This window comes from Pistacia vera, unplaced genomic scaffold, assembly GCF_008641045.1.
Source record: "Pistacia vera cultivar Batoury unplaced genomic scaffold, PisVer_v2 Contig507, whole genome shotgun sequence".
Classification (NCBI taxonomy): domain Eukaryota; kingdom Viridiplantae; phylum Streptophyta; class Magnoliopsida; order Sapindales; family Anacardiaceae; genus Pistacia; species Pistacia vera.
The window spans coordinates 128550-152633 of record NW_022196343.1 but is presented as its reverse complement, the minus strand read 5'-3'; the positions used below and the strand labels follow the sequence as shown (position 1 = coordinate 152633).

The 24084-nt window shown below is 36.3% G+C and overlaps 3 protein-coding genes across 3 annotated transcripts; all 3 read right to left on the bottom strand.

Moving 5' to 3' along the window:
• Window positions 1-34: 34 nt before the first annotated feature.
• LOC116105896 (nodulation-signaling pathway 2 protein-like) lies at window positions 35-4476 on the bottom strand. Its single transcript, XM_031392281.1, has 2 exons — window positions 4155-4476; window positions 35-1110 (listed from the first exon to the last, which is right to left on the bottom strand). The coding sequence occupies exons 1-2, from the start codon at window positions 4474-4476 to the stop codon at window positions 35-37; spliced, it is 1398 nt and encodes a 465-aa protein (XP_031248141.1).
• A 10740-nt stretch (window positions 4477-15216) lies between these two features.
• LOC116105873 (lectin-domain containing receptor kinase VI.3-like) lies at window positions 15217-17606 on the bottom strand. Its single transcript, XM_031392267.1, has one exon. It carries the CDS (start codon window positions 17529-17531, stop codon window positions 15480-15482), a length of 2052 nt encoding a protein of 683 aa, XP_031248127.1. The 5' UTR covers window positions 17532-17606; the 3' UTR covers window positions 15217-15479.
• A 2614-nt stretch (window positions 17607-20220) lies between these two features.
• LOC116105999 (lectin-domain containing receptor kinase VI.4-like) lies at window positions 20221-22215 on the bottom strand. The gene has a single exon (XM_031392367.1). It carries the CDS (start codon window positions 22213-22215, stop codon window positions 20221-20223), a length of 1995 nt encoding a protein of 664 aa, XP_031248227.1.
• Window positions 22216-24084: the final 1869 nt, after the last annotated feature.

Sequence of the window (24084 nt, the reverse complement as noted above, 5' to 3'; positions counted from 1 at the left end):
ACAATACTCAGAATATAACACATCAATCTATGATCTATCTCCATGCAGAAACTCTTACTAATGGAGTTCTTCCCCATTCCAACACCATCTCATTTGCATTTTCACCTTCAATCCTCATTGTGTACAAACTTTCACCTTCTCTCGCCATTACTTTAGCTTCCATTAAGCTCTCACTGCTTAATCTCACCCCTTTCAGCCCAAATCCCGCCTCAAATTCGTAGACCTCTTTTACTTCCTTCCACTTTTCTAGCAAAGCAACAGAAGACGCAAATGGTGCCACAAAGAGACACTCCATGGCTATTCTTGCTTCTGCAAGATGTTTATGGAAGTTCCATTCCATTGATTCTAACAATGCTCGGTAATGTTCCTGATAACTATCAAAGAATGATCCAAAACAAGAGTAATCTTCTATTTTCTCCCAAGTATCTCCATCACCAAAAGTAATTATACCATTGTTTTTATCATTACTAGTTTTATTACTGTCAGAGTTGGCCAAAAAATCCTTAGCCACCTTTAGAAACTCCATAACATGCCTTCTTCTTCTTCTCCTCCTCATGTGGGGAAGTGCCCACATGCAATTGAAGGCTACACATTCTCTCCTTCTTCCTCTTCTTGTAGTTTTCTTTATCTCACTTACCAAATCTTGTAGTTCCATTTCTTCAACTTTCAACTTTAAGTCATGACAATTTGCATAACAAATCAGCTGCTTCTTTGTCTCCTCAAATCTCAAATGGGGATGAGCTTGACCACAAATACAATCTCCATTTTTCCACTTTATTGATGTAAGTTTTAAGGTTATTTGTTGTGAGATAATACCGAATTGTTGTAGCAGCTTCTGTTGTTGAGCAAGAGCCACAATCATTGAAGCCCATTGAATGCCCTCTCCCATGTCAAAATCAACAATGTGCAGAACCCCGGCATCATGAGGTATGGCCTCAAGAATCGCCGAGTTCACAGTGAAATAAGCGAACATTCCATTCGGGAACAGTCTATAGAATGCCTCGAAAGCTGCATCAAAAACCTTGCAGGACTCTTGTTTAAGATAGTTGTCATTAGCTTCCTTGTTCAAGGGCTGAAAAGAATGATACAAAAGGAATGTCAATTTGTGCCCTAGATTGTCATTAAATCATGCAACGATAAACCATGCATGACCTCCACGTTGACACGTAATTGATTCATACTTTGGATGTTTTATCTCAAGATAAACTGTAAAGATTCCTGATTATCTTGATAATGACCATTTGATCGGGGTTTCAGTCTTGATTAGAGCGATCTCTGATAATGATCTTCACCTTCAAGAGTTCAATTATGCAATATTTTAAGTGGAATTAAGTAGTATATAATTGATTAAATTGGTTAACCAGAATTCCACAAGACAAAGGAAAAGCATCTTCCTCTAATAATTTAATTGCCTATTTTCATGCATTTCATTAACCTATTTTTTATTAGTTAAAAGCTTCTGGCAGGATCCCATGCAGTCGCCCCTAGAGTTAAATAAAAATTTAATCCAGTGTATAGTTAAGAACTTAATTACGTAGGTTTTGTATTAATACTTGGTTACATATTATTTGATGTAATTTACACCAACGAGAAGTATATAAAATCCATAATGAAACCTACGTAAAGGATTGTATGAAATCTGTTATTTGATGCGGGATCTATGAATGAATAAAAAACACATACAATAAAAGATTTATAAAATAGTTTGAATATTCGACGTAAATCTTACGTCTACTATTTTTATGTTGCTTTTTGTGTATTTTTGCGTACAATTGCAACTTGAACAAGGTATGAATGCAACGTCAAAAAAAAAAAAAAAAAAAAAAAAAATCCTCTAATTTGGGTGAAAAGTCAGACTATATACTATTATAATGATAAACTTGTAAATAAAATTAACCTATAATAGAATTACGCATGAGGTGAATCCGCAATCCTGGGATGGACGTACAACACATAATTATCTCTGTGATTAATAAATTCATCATGAAAGGCTGCCGGCCGCTCTCAACTGAAACAATTTTAAAATTCTGATTATTCCTGCATTCGTATATAGATTTCTTACATACTAAGCATTCCTACATTGTGGATGAATGATTTGGCAGATTTGAATACAAAATCTTGATAAGATCCAATTGTGGTGGCAATAAATCATCGCAAATTGCATGAATATCCGTCAAACTCAAACCCGTTAATTTTTCAACCTTTATGCGATAAAAATTAATTTGTAACATCAATATCAAACTCCCATTGAAACCATGAAATGTCTCCAACCACAAATCAAAATTATTCAATTTTAATTTAATATTAATATGCGTTAGAAATTGTATTTGTCTTACATCGACAATTTGATAGATTATTAGAAGTTGTATTTGTCTCACATTCAATTTGGTAGATTGTTATGATATACATATATATAAACTCCCTCTTGAGTTAGTTTTAGGAAGTAAGCACACCGACCATGCATGAGGGTAATGATGGGTTTGGACCCTACACATTGACTATGAAGGAGAGTGTACATCGCCAATTTGGTTGAAAGGGTTGACTACCTCCTCCCTTGAGCCCTCGTTCCTTAAGCTAGTTTTTTTATTTGAATTCTACCTAACTTCGTTTATTAATTTGACCTTTAATTATAAATATTAGTGTAAGGAATCGAGACAGAGACCAAGAGTAGGACAAAGAGAAGCAGTTTAAGACAATGACACTGCCAACTTATGCCCAAGAAAAGAGAAAGAGAGAATAAATTTGTATAATCAATATATTTTAAGCTTGTACAATTGGCCAATTTATACATCTTTGTAAATGTAAAAAAGGAAAGTAATGAATATAAAAGATCCCTGTAATTGTTTCAATCAATCACTTGAATTAAGTTGATTGATTGAAACTCTAATTACTGTTTAATTTTAGCCAGTAGAGATTTAGGGAAATCAATCAAAGGCATTCCATATTTCGTCACTCCCCCTCAAGCTTGTGGTTTGTAGATGTCAAAACTCCAAGCTTGTTAAGTAAATATGAATGCTATCTGCTACATAATGGCTTTGTGAAGATGTCTGCTGGTTGTTCTGAAGTACGAATGTGTAAAGTTTTGATTACCCCTTCTTGTATTTTTTTTCTGACAAAATGGCAATCAATTTCTATATGTTTCGTTCTTTCATGAAATACTAGATTTGCTGCTATGTCGTTTGCAGCCTTGTTGTCACAGTATAAAAGAACCGGTTTACTTACCTGTACTTCTAGGTCCTTTAATAATCCCAGAATCCAGACGATCTCACATGTTGTCTTTGCCATGGCTCTGTATTCCGCCTCTGCTGAAGAAAGGGATACAGTTGATTGTTTCTTTGTTTTCTAAGAAATAAGAGCTCCCACTAGCTTGATGCAGAAACATGTAAGTGATTTTCTTGTCATTGGACATGTGGCCTAGTCTGAGTCACAATGAGCTGTGATATCCAAACTTTTGTCTCGAGGAAGGAGAAGACCTAAGCCAGGACATCCTTTTAAGTATTTCAGAACCTTTATCGTAGCATCTATGTGAGATTGTTTAGGCTTATGCATGAACTGACTAAGGATGTGGACCGCATAACTGATGTCTGGGTAAGTCATGGTGAGGTAGATTAATCGCCCAACAAGTCTTTGATAATTTGTGGGGTCTTCCAAAGATGGATCAACTTCAGTAGATGATGTCTCATTGTCGTCTTTCCTGAGTAGTCAGTTTGGTGTTTTGTTCTACTAGAATAATACTTGGCTTGCATCCTGATAGCCCATAATCAGAAATCAATTCCAAGACATACTTCCATTGGCTGAGAGATATTCCTGTCGGGGATCGTGCAATTTCGATTCCTAGGAAATATTTTGGTTCTCCCACATCTTTTATTTGTAATTGTCTATTGAGATGTTCTTTCAAGGATTTGATGCCTACTTCATCATTTCTTGTAATAAGAATGTCATCTACATAGATGATTAGAGCAATAAAGGTTTCATCTTTGTGCTAGGTGAATAATGCATAGTCATTTTTGGACTGAACAAATCCTATGCCAATGAGAGCTTTGCTGAATTTCTCATTCCACTGTCGGGATGCTTGTTTGAGGCCATAGAGGATTTTCACAGACGACATACTGTATTCTCCCCTTGTCTGTGAATGTCGGGAGGAAAATCCATACAAATTTCTTCATAAAGATCACCATGAAGGAAAGCATTATTAATATCCATTTGATGGAGAGACCAGTCATGAATGGAAGCCATTGTAAGGAAAGTATGAACAGTGACATGTTTTGCTACTGGTGAGAATGTCTCTTGATAATCAAAGCCCTCACGCTTAGTAAAGCCTTTAGCTACTAATCGAGCTTTGTAACGTTCGATGGATCCATCAGCACGGTGCTTGATTTTGTAGACCCATTTACAACCAATGGGTTTTCTGTGAGAGGGACAAGGCACTAGATCCCAAGTATGATTCTGAGTCAGAGCAGTAAGTTCTTCAGTCATTGTTTGACGCTAGTGAGAGTATTGAACAACATTTGAGTAACTAGTGGGTTTTCGATCAGCGGAGATATGATTGATATAGGCTCTGTGTACAGGAGAGAGACGTCCATAACTCACATAATTGGAGGTAGGATATAATGTACCTGAGGAATTGGAAACAATAGGTTATTCATAATCTGCTATCCAAATTAGAGGCCGAGTACTGCAGCGTGTGGGAATATCTGGAACTGGAACAGTGGATCCTGGTGTGGAAACAGCTGGAATAGAGGATCTGAGTGAGGAACCAAGAGTAGGAATTTGAATAGGTGTTTCTTCCTAAGGATCATTAGTGGCTACTGTATCAGAATCATTGGTAGTGTAGTCAAGTTGAGGAACCGGAGGATTCGATATCATATAAAATAGAGGATCATGTTGGATAGTATCTTTAGGAACCAGTCTGGGTGATATAGATGTAGTAATGGTATCTCTGGCAGACAGAAAAGTGTCTTCATGAAACACAACATCTTTGAAGATCAGGAACTTGTTTTCAACTGGATCATATAGCCTGTAACCTTTCTGAAGCATAGGATATCCCATAAATATACAACGAATGGCCCAACTACCAAACTTGTCATGGGAGCTAAGGGTGGCAGCATAACAAAGGCATCTAAAAACTCAGAGGTGGTCAAGAGCTGGTGGCTTCTTGAACAGTATCTCATAAGGAGTCTTACCATGAAGAACTCTAGTTGGCATGCGATTGACTAGGTATGTGGTTGTGATCACACAATCGCCCCAAAAAGAAACAGGTGTGTGGGCTTGGTGTTTGAGGGCACGAGCTACTTCAAGCAGATGACGGTGTTTTCTTTCGACAAACCTATTTTATTGTGGTGTATATGTGCAAGAGCTTTCATGTAGAATGCCAAGACATAAAAATAGAGATGAACAATTATAATTAAAGAACTCCCTAACATTGTCAGTTCTAACTCTTTGTACAGAAGTACAAAACTGGATGGTGACCATGGACATGAAATTCTTAATGTGAGTAAGTATTTGAGATTTGGATTGCATGAGGAATGTCCATATACCCCGGGAAAAGTCATCGACAATGGTGAGGAAAAATCTAGATCCATTATGATTTGGGGTGTGGTAAGGCCCCCAAATATCAAGATGGATTAAAGCAAAAGGTTGGGTTGTAGTGGACGTGCTATGTGGAAAGGTAATGCAGGCTTGTTTAGCCAATGGACATAGAAGACACTGAGGGTGAGGGATAGTTGCACTGTGACCTAATCGTTGATGAAGAATAAATGAATTTTTATTAATCATCGTATTACAATGGGAAATTTTATTTTGATTACAAGTAGGAAAACTTTTATGAGACTCAGTAGGTGCCTTGTAGTATTGACCTCTATTGACTTTACCCAAGCCCATCAGTTTCCCAGTCGAAGGGTTATGAAATTTACATGTGTTAGGACAAAACTCTACAGTGCAACTATTGTCTTCACATATTTTGGATACTGAGATAAGATTAAAATGAGCTGCAGAAACACATAACACATTTTTAAGTGATAAAGTGGCAAATAAGTGGACGGTTCCTATATGAGTAGCTGGGGTGATATTTCTGTTCGGCATACGAACGGAAGCGGATGAGGTAGTGGAAATTTTTGTAAAAAAATTTGGGTGACAAATGATGTAATCACTAGCCCCTAAATCAATAATCCACATATCAGTTGTGAGTACATTAAAATAGTAAGAGGTACCTGCATAAGATGCGGCGGGAGCAGTTGGGGCATTGTTCAGTAATTGGAGCAATTGATTATATTGTTCCGGGTTGAGAGTAGGTGTTGACTGATTTCCAAGAGAAACTTGGAAAGAAGAAGAATGACCATTTCTCTCCTTGTTGTTGGAATCTGGATGACCACGTAATCTCCAACAATGGTCCCAATCATGATTTCTTCTTTTGCAATAATCACAATATAATCGATTTTTATTGGATCTTGAATTTCTCGGCCTATTTGACCCAGATCCATACCTGTTTGACCCATTTCCAAATCCAGTTGACTCGGTTGACCAAGAAGTTAACCTGTTTAACCCGTTGCATGACGTGGCACAATTGGAACCATGAGATGCGTTTAAAAACATGATGAGTTTCTGGCCATCAGATCTCAAGATTGAATCTAAGCCCTTCATCTCATCATATATAAGAGAAGGTTTTTCACCTTCATTGTGCCCTAGCCCCTATGAATCCCCATTTTCTCTCAACCCTACCAGCGCCATTGAATTCGGTGAGGTTCTGTCGGAGTTCAACTAGCATTGGCTTTCATCTTGCACCGCTAGTTGAAAACTCTGGCGGAGAGAGGGTGGTGGAGACGCGGCCAGTACCTGTGTCCTGAAAGAGAGAAAACAGTCATTTAATCTGAGCAAAAAATGCGACAATCGGTTGTGATCTCGCATTCTGTGGTATTGATGGAGTGTTTCTGGTGGCCCCTCAAGCATTTCTTCGGTAGCGTCTAACTTGATCCAAACGGCAGAGAGCCAATTGAGATAAGTGGTGACCAAGTTGTTTCCTTGCTTGAGTTCGATGAGACGCTGCCGGAGAGTGAAAATTTTGGCAAGATCGAGCTTCCCATACATCTCCTTGATGTTAGCCCAGATTTTGGCAGCCATTTCTGTTGGTGGGAGCCCAGCTGCAACTTCTGACGAAAGGCAATTGCTGATCCATGAGCGGACCAGCATATTGTAATGATTCCAGTGGCGTTGAAGATAAGGTTGCGGCGGTGGTTGAAAAGCCCCATCAAGAAATGGATCTTTGTCTTTGGTGATGAGGGCTCGTCGGAAATCGCGAGACTAGGAGGTTTAGTTGTTAGATCCGGTGATAGTTTATTTGATGAGGACTAATTCAGGTCCATCAGAGACCGGTGAGAAGAGAACATCGCCTGGTTCAGGGCGATTGTTCCCGACGGTTGAAATGATTCGAAAAGGATGCGGGTAGGGATTTGGATCCGAACCCGATGTTAGAATATAATCCGGGTTGTAACCTGGTATTCTAAGAGAGGATGGGTTAGGCCTTGAATAGGTAAAAGATTCCAGGTTGTAACCCGACATTCCAAGAGAGGGTGGGTCAGGCCTTGAATGGGTAAAAGATTCCGGGTTGTAACCTGACATTCCATATGGATAACAGGCTAGGTCAGGTCTATTTTGAATTGTTTGGGCTTGGGTTGTAGCAGGTAGAGATTGGTTGTTTGGGCCGAAGCTGTGTGGGTTGTCTGTGGTGATTGGGCTATTAGTTGGGCCATCTGGGTTTGTTGTAGTTGTATTTGGGTTGAGTTCCATGCTGAAGGTTAATGGTGTCTTTTTTTTTTTTTTTTTTTTTTTTTTGCAGGGACAAAGAGAAAGAAGCTAAGTTGAAAGGCAAGCGGAAGCTGTTAGTTGTGCTCTGATACCATGTAAGGAATCGAGATAGAGACCAAAGCAGGACAAAGAGAAGCAGTTCAAGACAATGACACTGTCAGAGTATGCCCAAGAAAAGAGAGAGAGAGAATAAATTTGTATATTCAATATATTGTAAACCTGTACAATTGGCCAATTTATACATTTTTGTAAATGTAGAAAAAGAAAGTAATGAATATAAAAGATCCTTGTAATTGTTTCAATCAGTCACTTGAATTAAGTTGATTGATTGAAACTCTAATTACTGCTTAATTTTAGCCCGCAGAGATTTAGGGAAATCAATCAAAAGTATTCCATATTTCGTCAAATAGGAGGAGTATTGATGAAGTTTCCATGCAACTTTTCTATTTATTTGTGTATGCTTGTCCTTTCTAGGAAGAAATATATACTGATAACTACAATGTCGTTCATGTAAAGACTCTTTTAATTATTTTTTATATGATTAAAATTTGTAGGTGTCAATGTCTTGACATAGACACAAATTATTGGGAATTTCTGTGCATGGATCATGAAGAACCAAACCCTTTACAGCCTATTTTTCTTAATATTATTTTTTGTGCAGGCGAAAGTGATTGGTATTCTTCTTTTTTATTTTTTTATTTATATTTTCAAGCATAAATACTCTTCAAGACTTTGCCATCAGAACTCCCCCAAAAGTCACCTTCTTGCCCATTCAATGTAAAACCCCATTCTAATTATATATATATATATATATATATATATATATATATATATATAGTGGCGAACTCAAGATTTTTGCCGAGAGGGGCCTCCGTGGCTCCACCATTGTTTGTCAAACAATTAGTAAAAATTTAAAAAAAATCAACAAACCTTAAGCAAAGGAAATACTATAGTATATATCAATAATCTGAAAGAAAATAATGTATCAACACAATACTTTACCACTTGAATAAATCTATGAGAAACAAAACCTTAAGCAAATTATGTTGAAAATAACATTCAATTCATGAGGAAACACAAGAAAATTTTTACGTGAAAAAACCTCTTTAATTAAAGAGAGCAAAATACCATGGGAATCTAACGATTCACTTAAATCCAATATAATTAAAAGAGTTTACAACAATCAGAATCCACAAAAAATGTTCTATACAAATTTCTTATTTCTCCTCTTTTTTTTTTTTTTTTTTTTTAATTTCTTTTTCTTTAAAAAATTATAATATAAACTTTCATGACTTTGATCAGGTCTAGCCTAAGCTAAAGTCAACTAAAACTTAAATTAAGTCAGCGTTGTCTTGACTTTTAATATGAATTAATAAAAAAAGGGAAAATTTTCTTAGTATAAACATAGATAATAACTCAAACTTCTTTAATAATTTTGAGCAACAAAACAATGTCGTCTGAAATGTAGGAAAGTGGTGGGTGAAGGGCGAAGAGTAACATTAAGTAAAAATAGTTAAGGTTTCATTTGGGAAAGCATGAATGTTCTTAACACAAAATACAAAATAAACTTACAAGATCCATGCCTTTTTCCATCAAATTAGAATAAAAAACCTCCAAAAAATAAACATGATTGAACCCTAAAATGAAATGAGCAATACACATATCTAAAATTGAGAAAACGGAAAACGAAGCAAATTATGGCACCTTGATGAGTGAAAGTTTCAACAATTTCAATTTTCAAAAGTTTTAAGAACGAATAACATTGAGAAAGTGAATGAGAAAATAAAGAATTTTAGGGATAAAATCATAAAAACAGATAGACGTAGAAAAGAGTAGAGAATTTAAAATTTTTAATATGATGTAAGCGTGGAATATATATATATTAATAGCAAATTTTGTATGAGTCTAAATATATATATATATATATATATATATAATATTTCTCTTTTTTTTTTTTAAATTTGAAGATAGACCTATATATAATTTTTTTATGAGGTCTATATAAATATTTTTTTTTCAAAATGTGAGGGTAGGCCAAGGGCTTGGTCCGCCCCTGTATATATATATATATTCTCTTTGGTTTTGTTATAAGAAGGGATTTTTCTATCAAATTTTGAAGTTTGGTTGGGGATGAAAACGAAGAAATGGAAATTGTTGGGTTTGCAGTAGCAAGGCACAAAATCTAGAGGTTTTTGCAAGGAAAAGATTATGTGACAGGGTTATACTAGAATTAAGAGAATTAGAGGGCTGTTGTGCCAAAAATAAATTGTTTTATATAAATCTGGGCTGCTCGCCCAAATGAAGAAGAAAAAAGCCAAAGAGAAGGGAAAGAAGAGAGAGAGAGAGAGAATCTGTAAAACCCCATTCTAATTTTTTATATATATATATATATTCGCTTTGGTTTTGTTTATAAGAGGGACTTTTCTGTCAAATTTTAAAGTTTGTTTAGGGGTGAAAACAAAGAAATGGAAACTGTTGGGTTTGCATGTAGCAAGGGCACAAAATCTGGGTGATTTTTAAGGAAAAGATGATGTGGCAGGATTATATTAGAATTAAGAGAATTTGGGGGCTGTTATAAGAAAAAAAAAATTGTTTTATTAAAATTTGGGCTGCTCGCCCAAATGAAGAAGAAGAAAGTTGAGAGAAGAAAACCGAGAGAAAGAAAAGAAAGAGAGAAAGGAAGAGAGAGAAGGGAGAAAAGAAGGAGGAAGGAAGAGAAAACGTTCGGCCGAGAGGAGGAAGGGAAGAGGAGAGAAAAAGGGAAAGAAAAAGATAAATGAGGGAGAGAAAGTGAGGTGAAGAGAAGGATGATGCTTGGGGCAGCTGGGTATTTCGGGTTGAGCTAAATTTTTTGAGTGAGTGGTTTCTTTAAAACTTTTCCAAAAATCTAAACTTTTTCGATTGCTTGTTAAGTGAATGTATTATCTCATGCTGTTTGATACAACTTACTGTTGACTGCTGATCTCCTTGCTTGCATGTGGTTCGGCTGAACATAGAAAGAGTGATACTGCATCAGATCTGGTCTTGTGTTGCATGTCATTAGATCTTTCTTAAAAGCTTAAGACTTATGTCTGCATGTTAATGTTTTGATGAGTTTTTGGATTATATGTGAAGTTTGTGTGAGTTGCTTGTTCTCCCATGCTTCGGCTGGATTTGGGATATTTTATTGTAGAAGAATGCTTTCAATTGGTTTCAATGATGTGTATTAGGTGGGCAGTGTGTTGGTAAGTTGCTGGGATTTGTTAAATAAGATAAAATATGTTATGAACAACTACGTTTGAATGCTATTTGTTGTAATGAGTATAGTTTATAGAATGTCTGAAATAGTAAGTCTTGAAAGTCAAAAAAAAAAAAAAGTACTTCTCCTTTATGATTGTAGACATCCTTGGGATAATGGTTTCTTATATATATTATATAATATAATTATATATATATATTATATATATTGCTATAACCCCTTTGTTTTGTAAGGATTAAATTATTATTTTTTTTTGGTGATCATAAAATCTGGGTTTCATAATTGTATTGATAAACTTCCTAATTTGGTAAAGGTTTCATGGTTGTGACGTCTTTTTTTTGAGGAAGGTAGAAGTTAAGTGAGTAATTGAAAAGGGCTAAACTGTCAGTTTTGAAAATATTTTTTTTTTACAGTTTTAATTTTTCACCCATGTATTGATATATTCATGTCAAAGGAAATGTTACAATTGAGAGCTTGGAAATTGGTTGAACTGCATATGCGTTGAGATTTGTGATGTTGATATGATTTCTTGGTAATATATAAATGTGGTGAATTTGTTAGTTTTGAGATATTGTTTTAAAAACTTGTATTTTACCCCCTATTTCCATGAAATCTATATGTTGGCATGATTTATCCTTATATGAATTATTATTATTATTATTATTATTGCTCTGGGTTTAATTATCATTATAACGTGTTATATGAGTTTTGACTTTAAAAGTGATATTTGCTTATGATTTGTATCGGTTATATGCTAAGATCATGATGTTGAAGTAATTTTTAATCTGGGTTATACCGTCAGTTTTTGAAACTGTTGAAAATTGCAGTTTCACCCCTATATGCGATTTAAATATTATGTCAATATGTATGATTTATAAGCACATACGTAATATACTCTTGACACATTATATGAGAATTATGATGGTATGTTGTGGTGCTAAAACCACCCTACGAAGTACCCATTCCCCCAGTTTCAGGCTCTGCCCACGCGATGCAGGATTCGCTAGATATTGAGATATTTGGTCTTCAGGCTCTGCGCATGCGTATTGAGATATTTAGTGCTCTGCCTGGGCGTTGAGCTTGGCCGCCAGGTATTGAGATGGTTTCTTCAGGCTCTGCCCGCGAGATAGATTTACGGGTATTGAGATGTTTTTCCCAACTCTGCCTGTGTGTGGGATGCCCACCAAGTATCGAGATTTTTCCCCCAGGGTACTAGTTGCGGTGACGGGTTTCTGTTATTAATATCATAATCAGTTTTGAATGTTCAAAATCGCATTCAGTTTTGAGTATCAGTTATGAGCGATAGTTCAATATGAGTTTTCAAAATATTAGAGAGCCTTAGTATAGCCCCAATTTTCGAAATAAGATATTAATTATAGTTTTCAGTAACAGTAAAAGCTACAGTATCAGTTTACTGTTTCAAAACAGGCCATATCGGTTTAAAGTTTTCAGATACCAGCCTGCAGTTTTCAGTATCAGTTAATAGTTTCAGTTTTCAGTATATGATGGATAGTTTGCATTAGTTATATGAAACATTTAATGTTTGTAGCATGATTATAGAAAACATTGTCTTTAGAAGCATGAGCATTACAGCTATTCTTAAGTTCTCAAAGAGTTTTCAATATAGTGATGAGCTAGGATTCAGAAATTGTTATCAGTTTAATTGATCATATTATAATACTTAGAACGATTGGAAATGAGTTATGCATGCATACAGGAGATTAGCTACCACCATATCGCTCATAGAATCATGTTGTTTCCAGTATTTCATAAGGACCATTGCACGCCATAACTTTTATTGACGAATGTTTTGCAAACTTCCCCTTTTCCCCCACTCACTGAGTATTTTAGCTCACCCCCTTTCAAAAAAAGTTTTCTCCCCCCAGGTTTACAGGGAGATCATGCGAGCAGTGAGTCACGGCTCAAGGTTGTGCCACGCGTCGACATCTTTTTATGTGGGTTTTACATTTACGTCGTATTGTATCTTTGGATTTCTTTTCAAAAACTCATGTTTCCATCATGTATTATTTTTTTTTTTTTTTTTTTCTTTTTTTTTTTTTTTTTATGTTAGAAATGGAAATACTATAATGTTATTCAGAAAAAGTAAGTCCTTTAAATAGGTTTCACAGTTTTTCTACATGGCACGTCTCGGGTATCCGAGTCTTGTGGGAGTGCCCGGATCCTACAGGATGAGGAAATTTGGGACGGGTCGTGTCAGAATCGGCTAAGTGAGGAAGGAGGAGATCTCACAAGTTTTTCTTCAATGGGTAACATGCATGTAATTTTAGAGTGCATATCATTCCACATACAATTTGTGCATTTCTTTTTCTCTAAATTCTTTGGTGCTTCGGGTTGTTAGGTGGAAGAGAAAGGGAAGATCTTGAGGGAGCGGGCCTTTTCGGGTTGAGCTGAACTTTTGTGAGTGGATTAAACCAAATCTTCTTCCAAGAGCTTAAATCCATGTTTGCATATTTGATGAAAGTTGTGATTCTATTTTAAATGTCTTGATAAAAGTTTTGAGAAAATTGTGAAGTCTGGTTTAAATTGCTTTTCTTATGCTTTCAGCTGAACTGTAATGTGTTTTGGTTTTGTGTTTTAAGTGAGATTTTTGCATAATAAATGACTTTGCATGCTCTCGGCTGGATCACTTTTGGAAGTATGTGTGAATGGTGATTTGAGTGAGATGTTTTATTTGTCAGATACCCTCTGCATGTTGTCGGCTGAGTTGAGTTTTGGGCAAGCTTTATTTTGTCAAATGCTTGGAAAGTATGTTTTAAAAACTTGCATTTTACCCTTATTTTCCATGAAATCTCATATGTTGGCATGATTTATCCTTATATGAAATGTGACATATATTTTATGAAAAATGATGGTTAGAGATAGAAAAATGAGATAGTTGTGGTGCTATAACCGCCCTACGAAGTACCCATCCCCTAGTTTCAAGCTCTGTCCATATGATGCAGGATTCGTTGGGTATTGAGATATTCGGTCTTCAGGCTCTGCGCATACGTATTGAGATATTTAGTGCTCTGCCTAGGTGTTGAGTTTGTCCGCCAGGTATTGAGATGGTTTTCTTCAGGTTCTGCCCACGCGATGATAGATCTTGCCGGGTATTGAGATGTTTCTCACAACTCTGTTTGTGTGTGAGACACCCACCAGGTATTGAGATTTTTCCCCAGGGTACTAGTCGTGGTGAGAACCTTTAGTATCAGTTTACTATTTCGGAGTAGGATATCAGTTTATAGATTTCAGATACTAGCCTACAGTTTTCTATATCTGTTAATAGTTTCAATAACAGTATTAGAATCAGCTTTCAGTTTTAGAATGTTCAGAATCAGATTTAGTTTTTAGTATCAGAACAATTATGGATAATTTGCACCAGTTATATGAAACATTCGATGTTTTATAGAAAACATTGTCTTTAGAAGCATAAGCATTTACAGTTATTCTTTAAGTTCTCATAAAAGAGTTTTCAACATTTAGTGATGAGCTAGGATTCAGAAATTGTTGTTACTTTAATTGATCAGATTACAATACTTAGAACAATTAGAAATGAGTTATGCATGCATACATGAATGATTAGTTGCTACCATATCATGTTCATAGAATCATGTTGTTTTCAGTTTTTCATAAGAGTCATTGCATGCCATAACTTTTGTTTGAAGAATGTTTTGCAAACTTCCCTTTTCCCCCACTCATTGAGTATTTCAGCTCACCCATTTTCAAAAATGTTTTCCTCCTCCCAGGTTCACAGAGAGATCATGCTGAGCAATGAGTCACCGCTCAAGGTTGTGTCATGCGTTGACATCTTCTCATGTGTGTATTATGGCATATGTTTCAAAAAAAAAAAAAAGGCTTATGTTTCTTTTGTAATAGTCTTATGTTTTTGTTATAATTACACAAGACTTGATACTCTCTTTCCAGATTTTCATGGATTATGCATTTTATTTTTCCAAACTTCCTAAATATGTTGATGTACCTATTCATACATATATTTCTAATTACATTTTCATACAGATTATTTATGTAAAGTATATTTAGGAAAATAGGATTTCAAGTTTCATAGTTTTCCCCACATGGCAAGTCTCGGTCATCCGAGTCTTGTGGGAGTGCCCAGATCCTATAGGATGAGGAAGGTCGGGACGGGTCATGTCATTCAATCAGATTAAAGACCAAACCATGGTGCAACCAGAACTTGTTCAGCCCACTTGGCCATTCTACAACATCATAGGTTCACCTTTTGATCATCAAGTTGAAGATTGTGATGTTGAATGTAACTTTCTTAATGGACAAATAGTTATAAACTGCAATTATCTCTTAAAACAATGTGAATATCCAGTGTCTATCAGTATACAGATTCTACTTGGAAGAGTGTTCATCGACTTCCTAAGTCCTAACAACAAAGTGGAAAAAGGAAAAAAGTTTTGAGACGGACCGACTACTATCTACCATTTTCCATTGAACTGGAAGAGAAGCCAACATTGGAAGATGAAGCATGCGACGCTTTGAACGTATCAAAAGAAAACACTTCCAAAAATCCGAAGCTCAATTCATATCCTTGTTGAGAATCAATGGAGCTCCAATCATAGTTGGAAGGAAGTAGCTCATCCCCGCATAGATACCGCATAACTTGTCTCATGGTAGGCCTCAATTCTTGTTTCTGATGAGAGCAAATGAGCCCCAATTTCAGAACAAGTTCCATCTCTTCAACAGCGTAATCTGATTTCAACAACGGATCCACAGCATCAAGAATTCTACCAAGCTGTTGGCATTCATTCACCCATTCCATCAAGAGGAACGTACCTGAACCAATAGGCCTCTGTCCAGTAGCTACTTCAAGAAGTAAAATCCCATATGCATACACATCAGAACTCGCAGAGGCCTTACCTGTGCGAGACAATTCAGGCGCAATGTACCCAATTGTGCCCACAACATTTGTGGTGTGCGACATTCCTCCATGATCATATAGCCTGGCAAGACCGAAGTCCCCTAACCGAGCATTCATTTCAGCATCGATTAGCACATTGCTAGCCTTCACATCGCGATGAATCACCACTTGTTCCCATTCTTCGTGTAGATATAACAGCCCTTCTGCAACGCCTTTAACTATGTTGAATCTTTGTTCCCATTTCAACACAAAGCCGTTCTTGGGTTTAAAGAGAAGTGTATCAAGGCTTCCGTTTGGAATGTACTCGTAAACTAGAAGGAGATCATTCTTTTGCTTGCACCAACCGTGGAGATTAACCAAATTCTTGTGCCTTAAACGTCCCAAGCTTTCGATTTCAGCTGCAAATTCCCTCATTCCTTGAAGTGAATTACGAGTAATCTTCTTAACAGCCACTTCACTTCCATTAGTTGGTAACACACCTCTGTAAACTGCACCAAATCCGCCAACTCCAATCACTTCATTCTCTCTAAAACCCTTCGTTGCTTCATAAAGATCCTTGTATCTGAACCTGTGAGGACAATCTATTTCCCAATCTTCAAGAATCTCAGACGTTGAAGACCTTCTATAGAACAAAAAGAAAACCAATATCCCCAACAACAAAACAGTCACAGCGCATAAAGAAGAAATAATAGCAACAGTTTGACGGTTATACGGGGTTGATTCTTTCTCCTTTGGTGCCTTTGGAATTGCTGAAACATTAAGGGTTTCTGGCTTTCCGTTTAATGAAAAACTCCATCCTGAGATGTAATGAGAGCTTGATCTATCTCCTGTAGACGCAGAGAATCCCACATACATAGTTTCTTTGATATGGTCTGTGAGGTTAATACCCCGGTAATTTATGAGAGGCTTCACAGGTTTTGGATTCCCTGCATAACATATAGTTACATTCAAAACCTTTTCTTCCCCATCATATTCTATCCAAGCTTGGATAGGCCCATTGCCCTCTAAGTTCACTTCTTCTTGATGATCCGTGTCACCTGGATTGTGATAATAGGCAGCTGGTTTTGACCGGCTATTCATGCTATTGATGCCGACTCCAACATGGTTTCCATCGTCGTCCGACTCACCCTTAAACCCATTAACCGTGTCAAACTCAACAAAACTAACATGGTTTGACGCATTACCATCATTCGTTGGGTTGAAAATTCCTAGGTAATGTCCGTAATCTGCCCCCGGAAGTTGCTTAGAGGGAGCCAACAAGAAGGCAAGTCCGTAGCCGCCGTGGCCTGAACTTGGGGAAACTATTTCAAACACAAAAGTTGTGCTGAAAGAATAAGCATTTTGAGCTGAAGAAGAAGAATTTTTCTCAAACATTTGTATTGGGTTGACATAGAATGCGTGGCCTATGACATTATTTGATCTCTTAGTGAGTCTAAGTAAACCAGAAGGCCTGATAATACTTGCATCTCTGTCAAGGCTAAGATTAGTTTCACCTTGTCTAAAATCTTGGAAGATGAAACTGGTAGGTTGAGTTTGAGATTGAGCAAGAATCGGGAAGAGTAAGAAAAAGAAGAAACAAAAAAATCCCGCAACTCCCATCGCCATGGAATTCAGAGAGTTGACTGAACAAAAATTGATTTAACTTGAAACAGCCAAGTATACAAAACGAATTAAAGAATAAAAAGAGGAAAAGGGTATAAAGTATAAACAGAGAAGGATGATTATATAAGCAGTTGACTCATGAGAAAGAAGACGAGAGACTTGAAGAAGTCAAAGTCAAGAAGAAAGCAAGTATTTGATCCTTCTATTATGGCTAGCTACCGAGTAATACAGTTCAGGAAGTGATAAAATTTAAATGTCCAAGTCTTGTGAACATGTGGTGGAGAGTGTTCTTCGAGTTGCCGTGTAAAGAATACAGATCTCATATTTATCATAGAGGTTGAACAAATTGCCGTGTAAATAACGCACAATTGACTTCGTTTAAAGTCCATGAAGGAGGTCTGTAACTTCATTACTTAAGGACCACTTTTGCAGAGCTTTCAAGTTTCAGAAATATTAACAGTGAAAGAAATACAATCTTCCCAGAGGATTAAAGTTTTAATTTATTAACAGTGAAGAAACCAAGTACGATGATCAAGTAAACAAGAAACAAACTCACATCCAAACCAATCAAACATGAAAGCTTCCAACATAATTGGAAGTTAAACCAATCAAACATGAGAGCTTCCAATATAATTGGAAGTTAAAGAGTCATTCATAATTTAAATTTAAAGATGATTTATGATTTGTCTTGTACAGATGGATAGAAAAAAAAAATCTGTTGTATTACTCTCAGTAGAATATTATACTTTAGAATCCTATCCAATTATGTTGCCTTTTTTATGAGGATTATTCTGGACGCTTCTAGAATGATTTTTTTGACATATGCTTGATGCTTCTAGGTTAAATCTGGTTGAGCTTGTACGGACTCAAACTTAGGCTATATATACACATGTATCATGATTTAATATATATACACGTTCATTTTATTAGAAGTTATTACATAAACAAAATAAAATTTTAAGTTTATACAAGAGAGTATATAGGTATTTTTTGATAGAGTAATGTAACACCCACAATCTCTTCTTGTAACTTTGACGTGACATTTTATAATTGATCAACCGTAATTTATCAGGTGAGACTTAAGTAGAACTCATTATAAATTGATTAATTGTAAGCAATCATATTGGAATTATGAGAGAAAATTTTTTAAAAATGATTATGAATGTAATATTTTTCTTTTTTGATAATATTATCGATAATATTGATGTTATTTATTTACTGTTTAAAGAACCAAAGCTAAGAAAGAGCCCCCATTATGCAACTTCCTCCTATCTTCGTTGTATAATTATGTTTGATTGATATCTGTCGTCTTAATTATAATTATTGTTATTTTGTGAATAAAAGGAAGCTAAAAACGTTGAAAAATATTAAAGTCTCAATGTGACGGCTTCAATTGGATGGCACTTAAGTTATGGGTTGACTTTGACTAGTCAACACCCCTAAGTTTATAACCTTACGGTAAACGCGGCAACACAGGATAGCGACTCCAGTGTACACGTTAATACTTAATAACCCATCATCTAGGCTTTGGTCGTTAAATAACTGAAAGTATCTATTGCTGAGCAAGATTATAATCCATTTAAATTGTTTAATTAATAATTCTAATTAGATTTATAATTAACCACGTCATCCAAGTTTGAATTTAATTACCAGCCTAATCATACAATTAATATTTGTGAGTTATTTATCTCTCAAAGTCAATGCTGCAATTTCAGTCTCATAAATTCGAATAAATAAATCGTTAATATATGCATATTAAGATCATATTCCAATTTGATTAATAAATTTTTCATTAATCGAAAAAACTTTGAAAAAATCTGGAATGCATTTAGATCATTATCTATAAATTATAATTAGTTGTGTTGATGCTAAAGTCTCATATCGGTTAGGAGATGAGAGTCTTCTTCGGTGATATAGTACAAGGACACTTGACACTTTTTCAGGATAAAATTGTGCAAGCACCAAGGTCCAGAGGTACCCAGAGTCCAAATCAAACAATAGTATGAGAACCCATCTACTATATGTCCAACTTAGAGGCTACTTTTTAGGATAAAACCGTGTGGATTCAACATACATCAACAACTTGAAATAATTAAGGCTCCGTTTGTTACACTCTTGAGAATACTATTATTAGTATTCCCAATAAAGCTAAACAGTAAAATTGATTTATTCTCAAAATAATATTTTATATGATTCAATTTCTTTTAAACCCTCTTAAATTTGTTAATTTAATTAAACACCCCTAAATATTTTTTTAGAAATTACAAAAACACCCCAGCGACCCTCCAGCGGTGATAGTCGGCTATCCATACTTAATAGGTGGGTTGGGAGTGTTTTTGTTAACTTTTAATATTTTATTATAGGGGTGTTTATTAAATAAACAAGCATAAGAGATATTTTTGTTAATTTTTAAATCCTACATCCACCTAATTTAACTTTTTTCAAAATATTATTCTAAAAAGTATCAGAATAATAAACCAAACGGACCATAAATTCAATAATTGCCCGATATAGTAAGCACCGCATCACATTTATCTAATTCATTAAACAAGAATTAACCCACTAAACGAATGCAATTATGAACTAGATTAGAGTCAATTATATGTACGCAAAAATGTAACTATGAATTCAATTCACAAAGAAAATGTAAAAGAAAAAAGAAAAAACAGTATGATGATCATTTGATGGCACTTCATCTGCCAGCTGCATCTAAAGAAGTTGCAGAGATGACACCCAGGGAGGATGAAATATGTGAATAATCTTTAGAGTTAATTTCCAGGAATCCTGAGCTCATTTTAGAACGTTGAGAATTAACAGAACTCCAGTTAATTAAAGGAAGCAAGTCATCGCCGTTTAGATACCGCAAAACTTGTCTCATTGTAGGCCTAGCTTCAGGAATGTGATGGCAGCAAAGTAGCCCCAGTCCCAACATCAACTCCATCTCTTCAACTGCGTAATCTGAACCCAACTTTGGATCAACGACATCAAGAATTTGACCTAATTGTTGAAACTCCAGTACCCAATCTACCAGTATGAAATTATCTGATTCAAGTGGCCTTTTTCCTGTAGCAACTTCGAGAAGTAAAACCCCATATGCATAAACATCTGTTCTTGTTGAGGCCTTGCCGGTTCGAGCTAGTTCGAGCGCAATGTAGCCGACGGTGCCAACAACATTTGTTGTGTGCGACAGTTGACCGTGATCGTAAAGCCTGGCGAGGCCGAAGTCTCCTAACCTTGCGTTCATGTCAACATCGATTAGCACATTGCTGGACTTCACGTCCCGGTGGATTACTACTTGTTCCCATTCTTCGTGTAAGTATAATAGCCCGGAGGCTATGCCTTTGATGATGTTGACTCTGTGTTCCCAGCTCAATACAATATTGTTTTTGGAATCGATGAGGAGAAAGTTAAGGCTTCCATTTGGAATGTAATCGTAGACTAGTAAAAGATCACTCTTTCGCTTGCACCATCCTTGGAGATTGACCAAATGTTTATGCCTCAATCGTCCCAGGCATTCGATTTCCGCTGCGAATTCTCTGATTCCTTGGATTGAATTGGGTGAAATCTTCTTTACAGCAACTTGGTTTCCAGTTGAAGGTAACACACCTTTATAAACTGCACCAAAACCACCGACTCCTAACAGTTCAGTCTCTTTGAAACCCTTTGTTGCGATGTGAAGATCTCTGTATCTGAACCTGTGAGGACAATCCAACTCCCAATCTTCAAGAATCTCAAACTGTGTTATCCTTCTATATAGTTTGAAACAAAGCAATAGTCCCAAAAATAGAACAAGAACCGCGGATAACACAGCAATAAGAATCTTGAAGTGGAGTTTGAAACTAGATGATGATCTCTTCTCAACTGCTGGTGGCTCTGGAAGCAGTGAAAGATTGAGAGGAGTAGCTTCTCCATTCATGGAAAAACTCCATCCTAAGATGTAATGAGAGCTTGCTTTTTCTCCCGTGGATGCGGAGAAACCAACAAACATGTTTTCAGTGAAAACAGTTGAAAGATCATCTAAGCGTTGAGATATGAGAGGTTTAGAGGGTTTCTTTCTCCACATAGGGCATATCGTTACGTTCACAAGTGTAGTCACAGCATCATACTCTATCCAAGCTTGGATAGCACTGCCACTGTCCAGGGTAATCTCTTCCAGTGTTGGGTCATAATAAGCAGCTAGCACTGAATATTCCGAAAGCATGCTATTGATGTTGATTCCAACTTGGTTTGTTTTAGTGTCTCTGTACTTTTTATGACCATTAACCGTGTCAAACTCCACTGCAAAAATATGGTTTGTGGAATTGCCATCGTTCGATCGGTTGAAAAGCCCCAAGTAATGTTCAGGCTCAGCCCCTGGAAGCTTTGTTGAAGGAGCGATTGTGAAGGCAAGACCATAGCCTCCTTGGCCTAGAGTTTGAGTAACAATTGCAAAAACAAAATGTGTATTGAAAGAAGAATTTTTGGGTTGTATTGGTTGGGAATGAAATGCATGGCCTATAACATTCTGGGATGTGTTAGTGAGTCTGAGTGCACCGTTGCGTTTATAAACAGTAGCCTCCTCCAGGTCTAGATCTCCTGAATTTCGTAGCTGGGTTTCTTTGAATCCATTAAAGATGAATTCTACAGAAGAAAGAGCTAAAACGGGAAACAAGAAGAGAAGCAAAGATAAAAAGATCGTCAAGGCCATGTGTTTCAGAGATGAATATTAGTGAGACTTAAGCAGAAGAGCTACATATTCCATGATTATATATAATATAATTAATAAGAGAAGAATTTAACAAGCGCAAGCTACAGAAAAGTCATCACCAGGAAATGGGGGAAGATACAAAAACTTGGAGCTGTCTAAGTCTAAACAGCGTTCCAAAATGGAGGTTGAATAGTATATATACAGTATATAAATATATTCATATATATATATATATTTGGAGAGTTAATAAAAATAAGGTGCACAAACGAGACTGAGACTGAGACTGAGATAAGTCGTTAGATGAAGATGTGCTGTATACTGAACAGTTGCGGTATTGAAAAGGAACTTGAACCGCCATTGCTTCCAGGCATCTTTAAATTGTCAAGAATTGATTGATACAAATACATTGCATATAGATGAGACAAATTAGTCTTTGAGCTCAAAGTCTTTAAGCTGAGACTGTTTACTTTGATACATCATACGGTAAATAGAAATATATATTAATTATACAAGGCTGGTTTTTTTCGTTTTGTCCTTTTACGTTTACCTCCCAGAAACTAGGCCAAAATTTTCAAGGTTGTGATATTGCGCCAGTATAATTGAGCTTAGCAGAACCACATCCTCAACGGACAAAATTTCTAAGAATCGAGTGGTTGGCCTTCTGCCACAATAATGTCTAAAGATGTTCCACCAGGACCGCGTTAATTTGTTAGGCCATGAAAATGACCAAAATAGACTTTTCGTAATTGGGCTGAAATGTATGGGCCTTTGCTGCGACCTCAGCCATACTTTTCAAGTTTCATGCAATATTTTTTATAACCGGACCGGGCCTTGACCCGGTCAAGGGGTCAATCCAATTAGTTCAATAGGCGGATCAAACCAATGATATCATGTGGACATCAGCATGATGTAATAAAAATTTAAAATTTTAATAATTAATAAAATTTGAGTTCTGGGTTTGATATTGGACATTCTACTTGTTAGTAACAAGTGTTTATTGGACATGAACGAACATTCCTTATTTTGGAATGGGCATCCTTATGAAATCTGATCTTTGACTCGACAGTCGAATCGCAATTCGATACTGTTTCTATCGATTCAACCCCAAGTCAACCCGGTCCAATGGCTAAAACAGGTTTTAGCCATTTAGTGGACCAAATTAGAGACTAGTTCCTGGTTGGACCGGCCGTTTTAAAACCACGGTTTCAAGTAGTTTTATGTTTCTTTGTTCTCAGGTTTAATATTCCTATACTCAAACATTTATAACATCAACAAAGCTACGGACACCGTATATTTTGCACAAAAAATGTGTACCGGCCTACGTGTACCCCTGACTCACACTAGCAGTCCAAACGCTTGATTTTTCTAGTGAACGGTCGTTCACTCACATGGACTCCCGTCCATATTATATGTACCAGGGTCCATATATGACGGACGGGCGTCCCCATTTAAAGGACGTTCGTCCATAAGTAAAATACAATAAAAAAATTTTATAAACATTAAGGATGGTCGTCCGTCCATTACTTTTGGACGGGCGCCCACAAATAATGGACATCCGTCCTTAACCCAAATATGAAAATTAAAAAAAAAAAAATTGTGGGGATGCCCGTCCACCAATTGTGGACGGCCATCCCTTACTTTTGGACTTACATCCGTAAGAAATGGACGCCCGTCCATTATTTTGGTTTTACAAATCAAAAAAGAAAATCTTTGAACGGCCGTCCAAAAATTATGGACGGCTGTCCTTTCACTGTAGAAGGGCATTCGTAAGTAATGGACGCCCGTCCATTCTTTTGTTGTTTCAAATTAAAATAAAAACTATGGACGGCCGTCCACAACTGTCCTTTAATTGTGGATGGGCGTCCGTAA

Bases quoted from the DNA above. Each gene is read 5' to 3' on its own strand.
- LOC116105896 (XM_031392281.1), bottom strand. From the start codon at position 4,476: ATGACTGAAGAACTTACTGCTCTGACTCAGAATCATACTTGGGATCTA. The intron at 1,111-4,154 runs GTATGGATTTTC...ATGACAATCTAG, and splicing joins TGATCTTTATGAAGAAATTT to GGCACAAATTGACATTCCTT.
- LOC116105873 (XM_031392267.1), bottom strand. From the start codon at position 17,531: ATGGCGATGGGAGTTGCGGGATTTTTTTGTTTCTTCTTTTTCTTACTC.
- LOC116105999 (XM_031392367.1), bottom strand. From the start codon at position 22,215: ATGGCCTTGACGATCTTTTTATCTTTGCTTCTCTTCTTGTTTCCCGTT.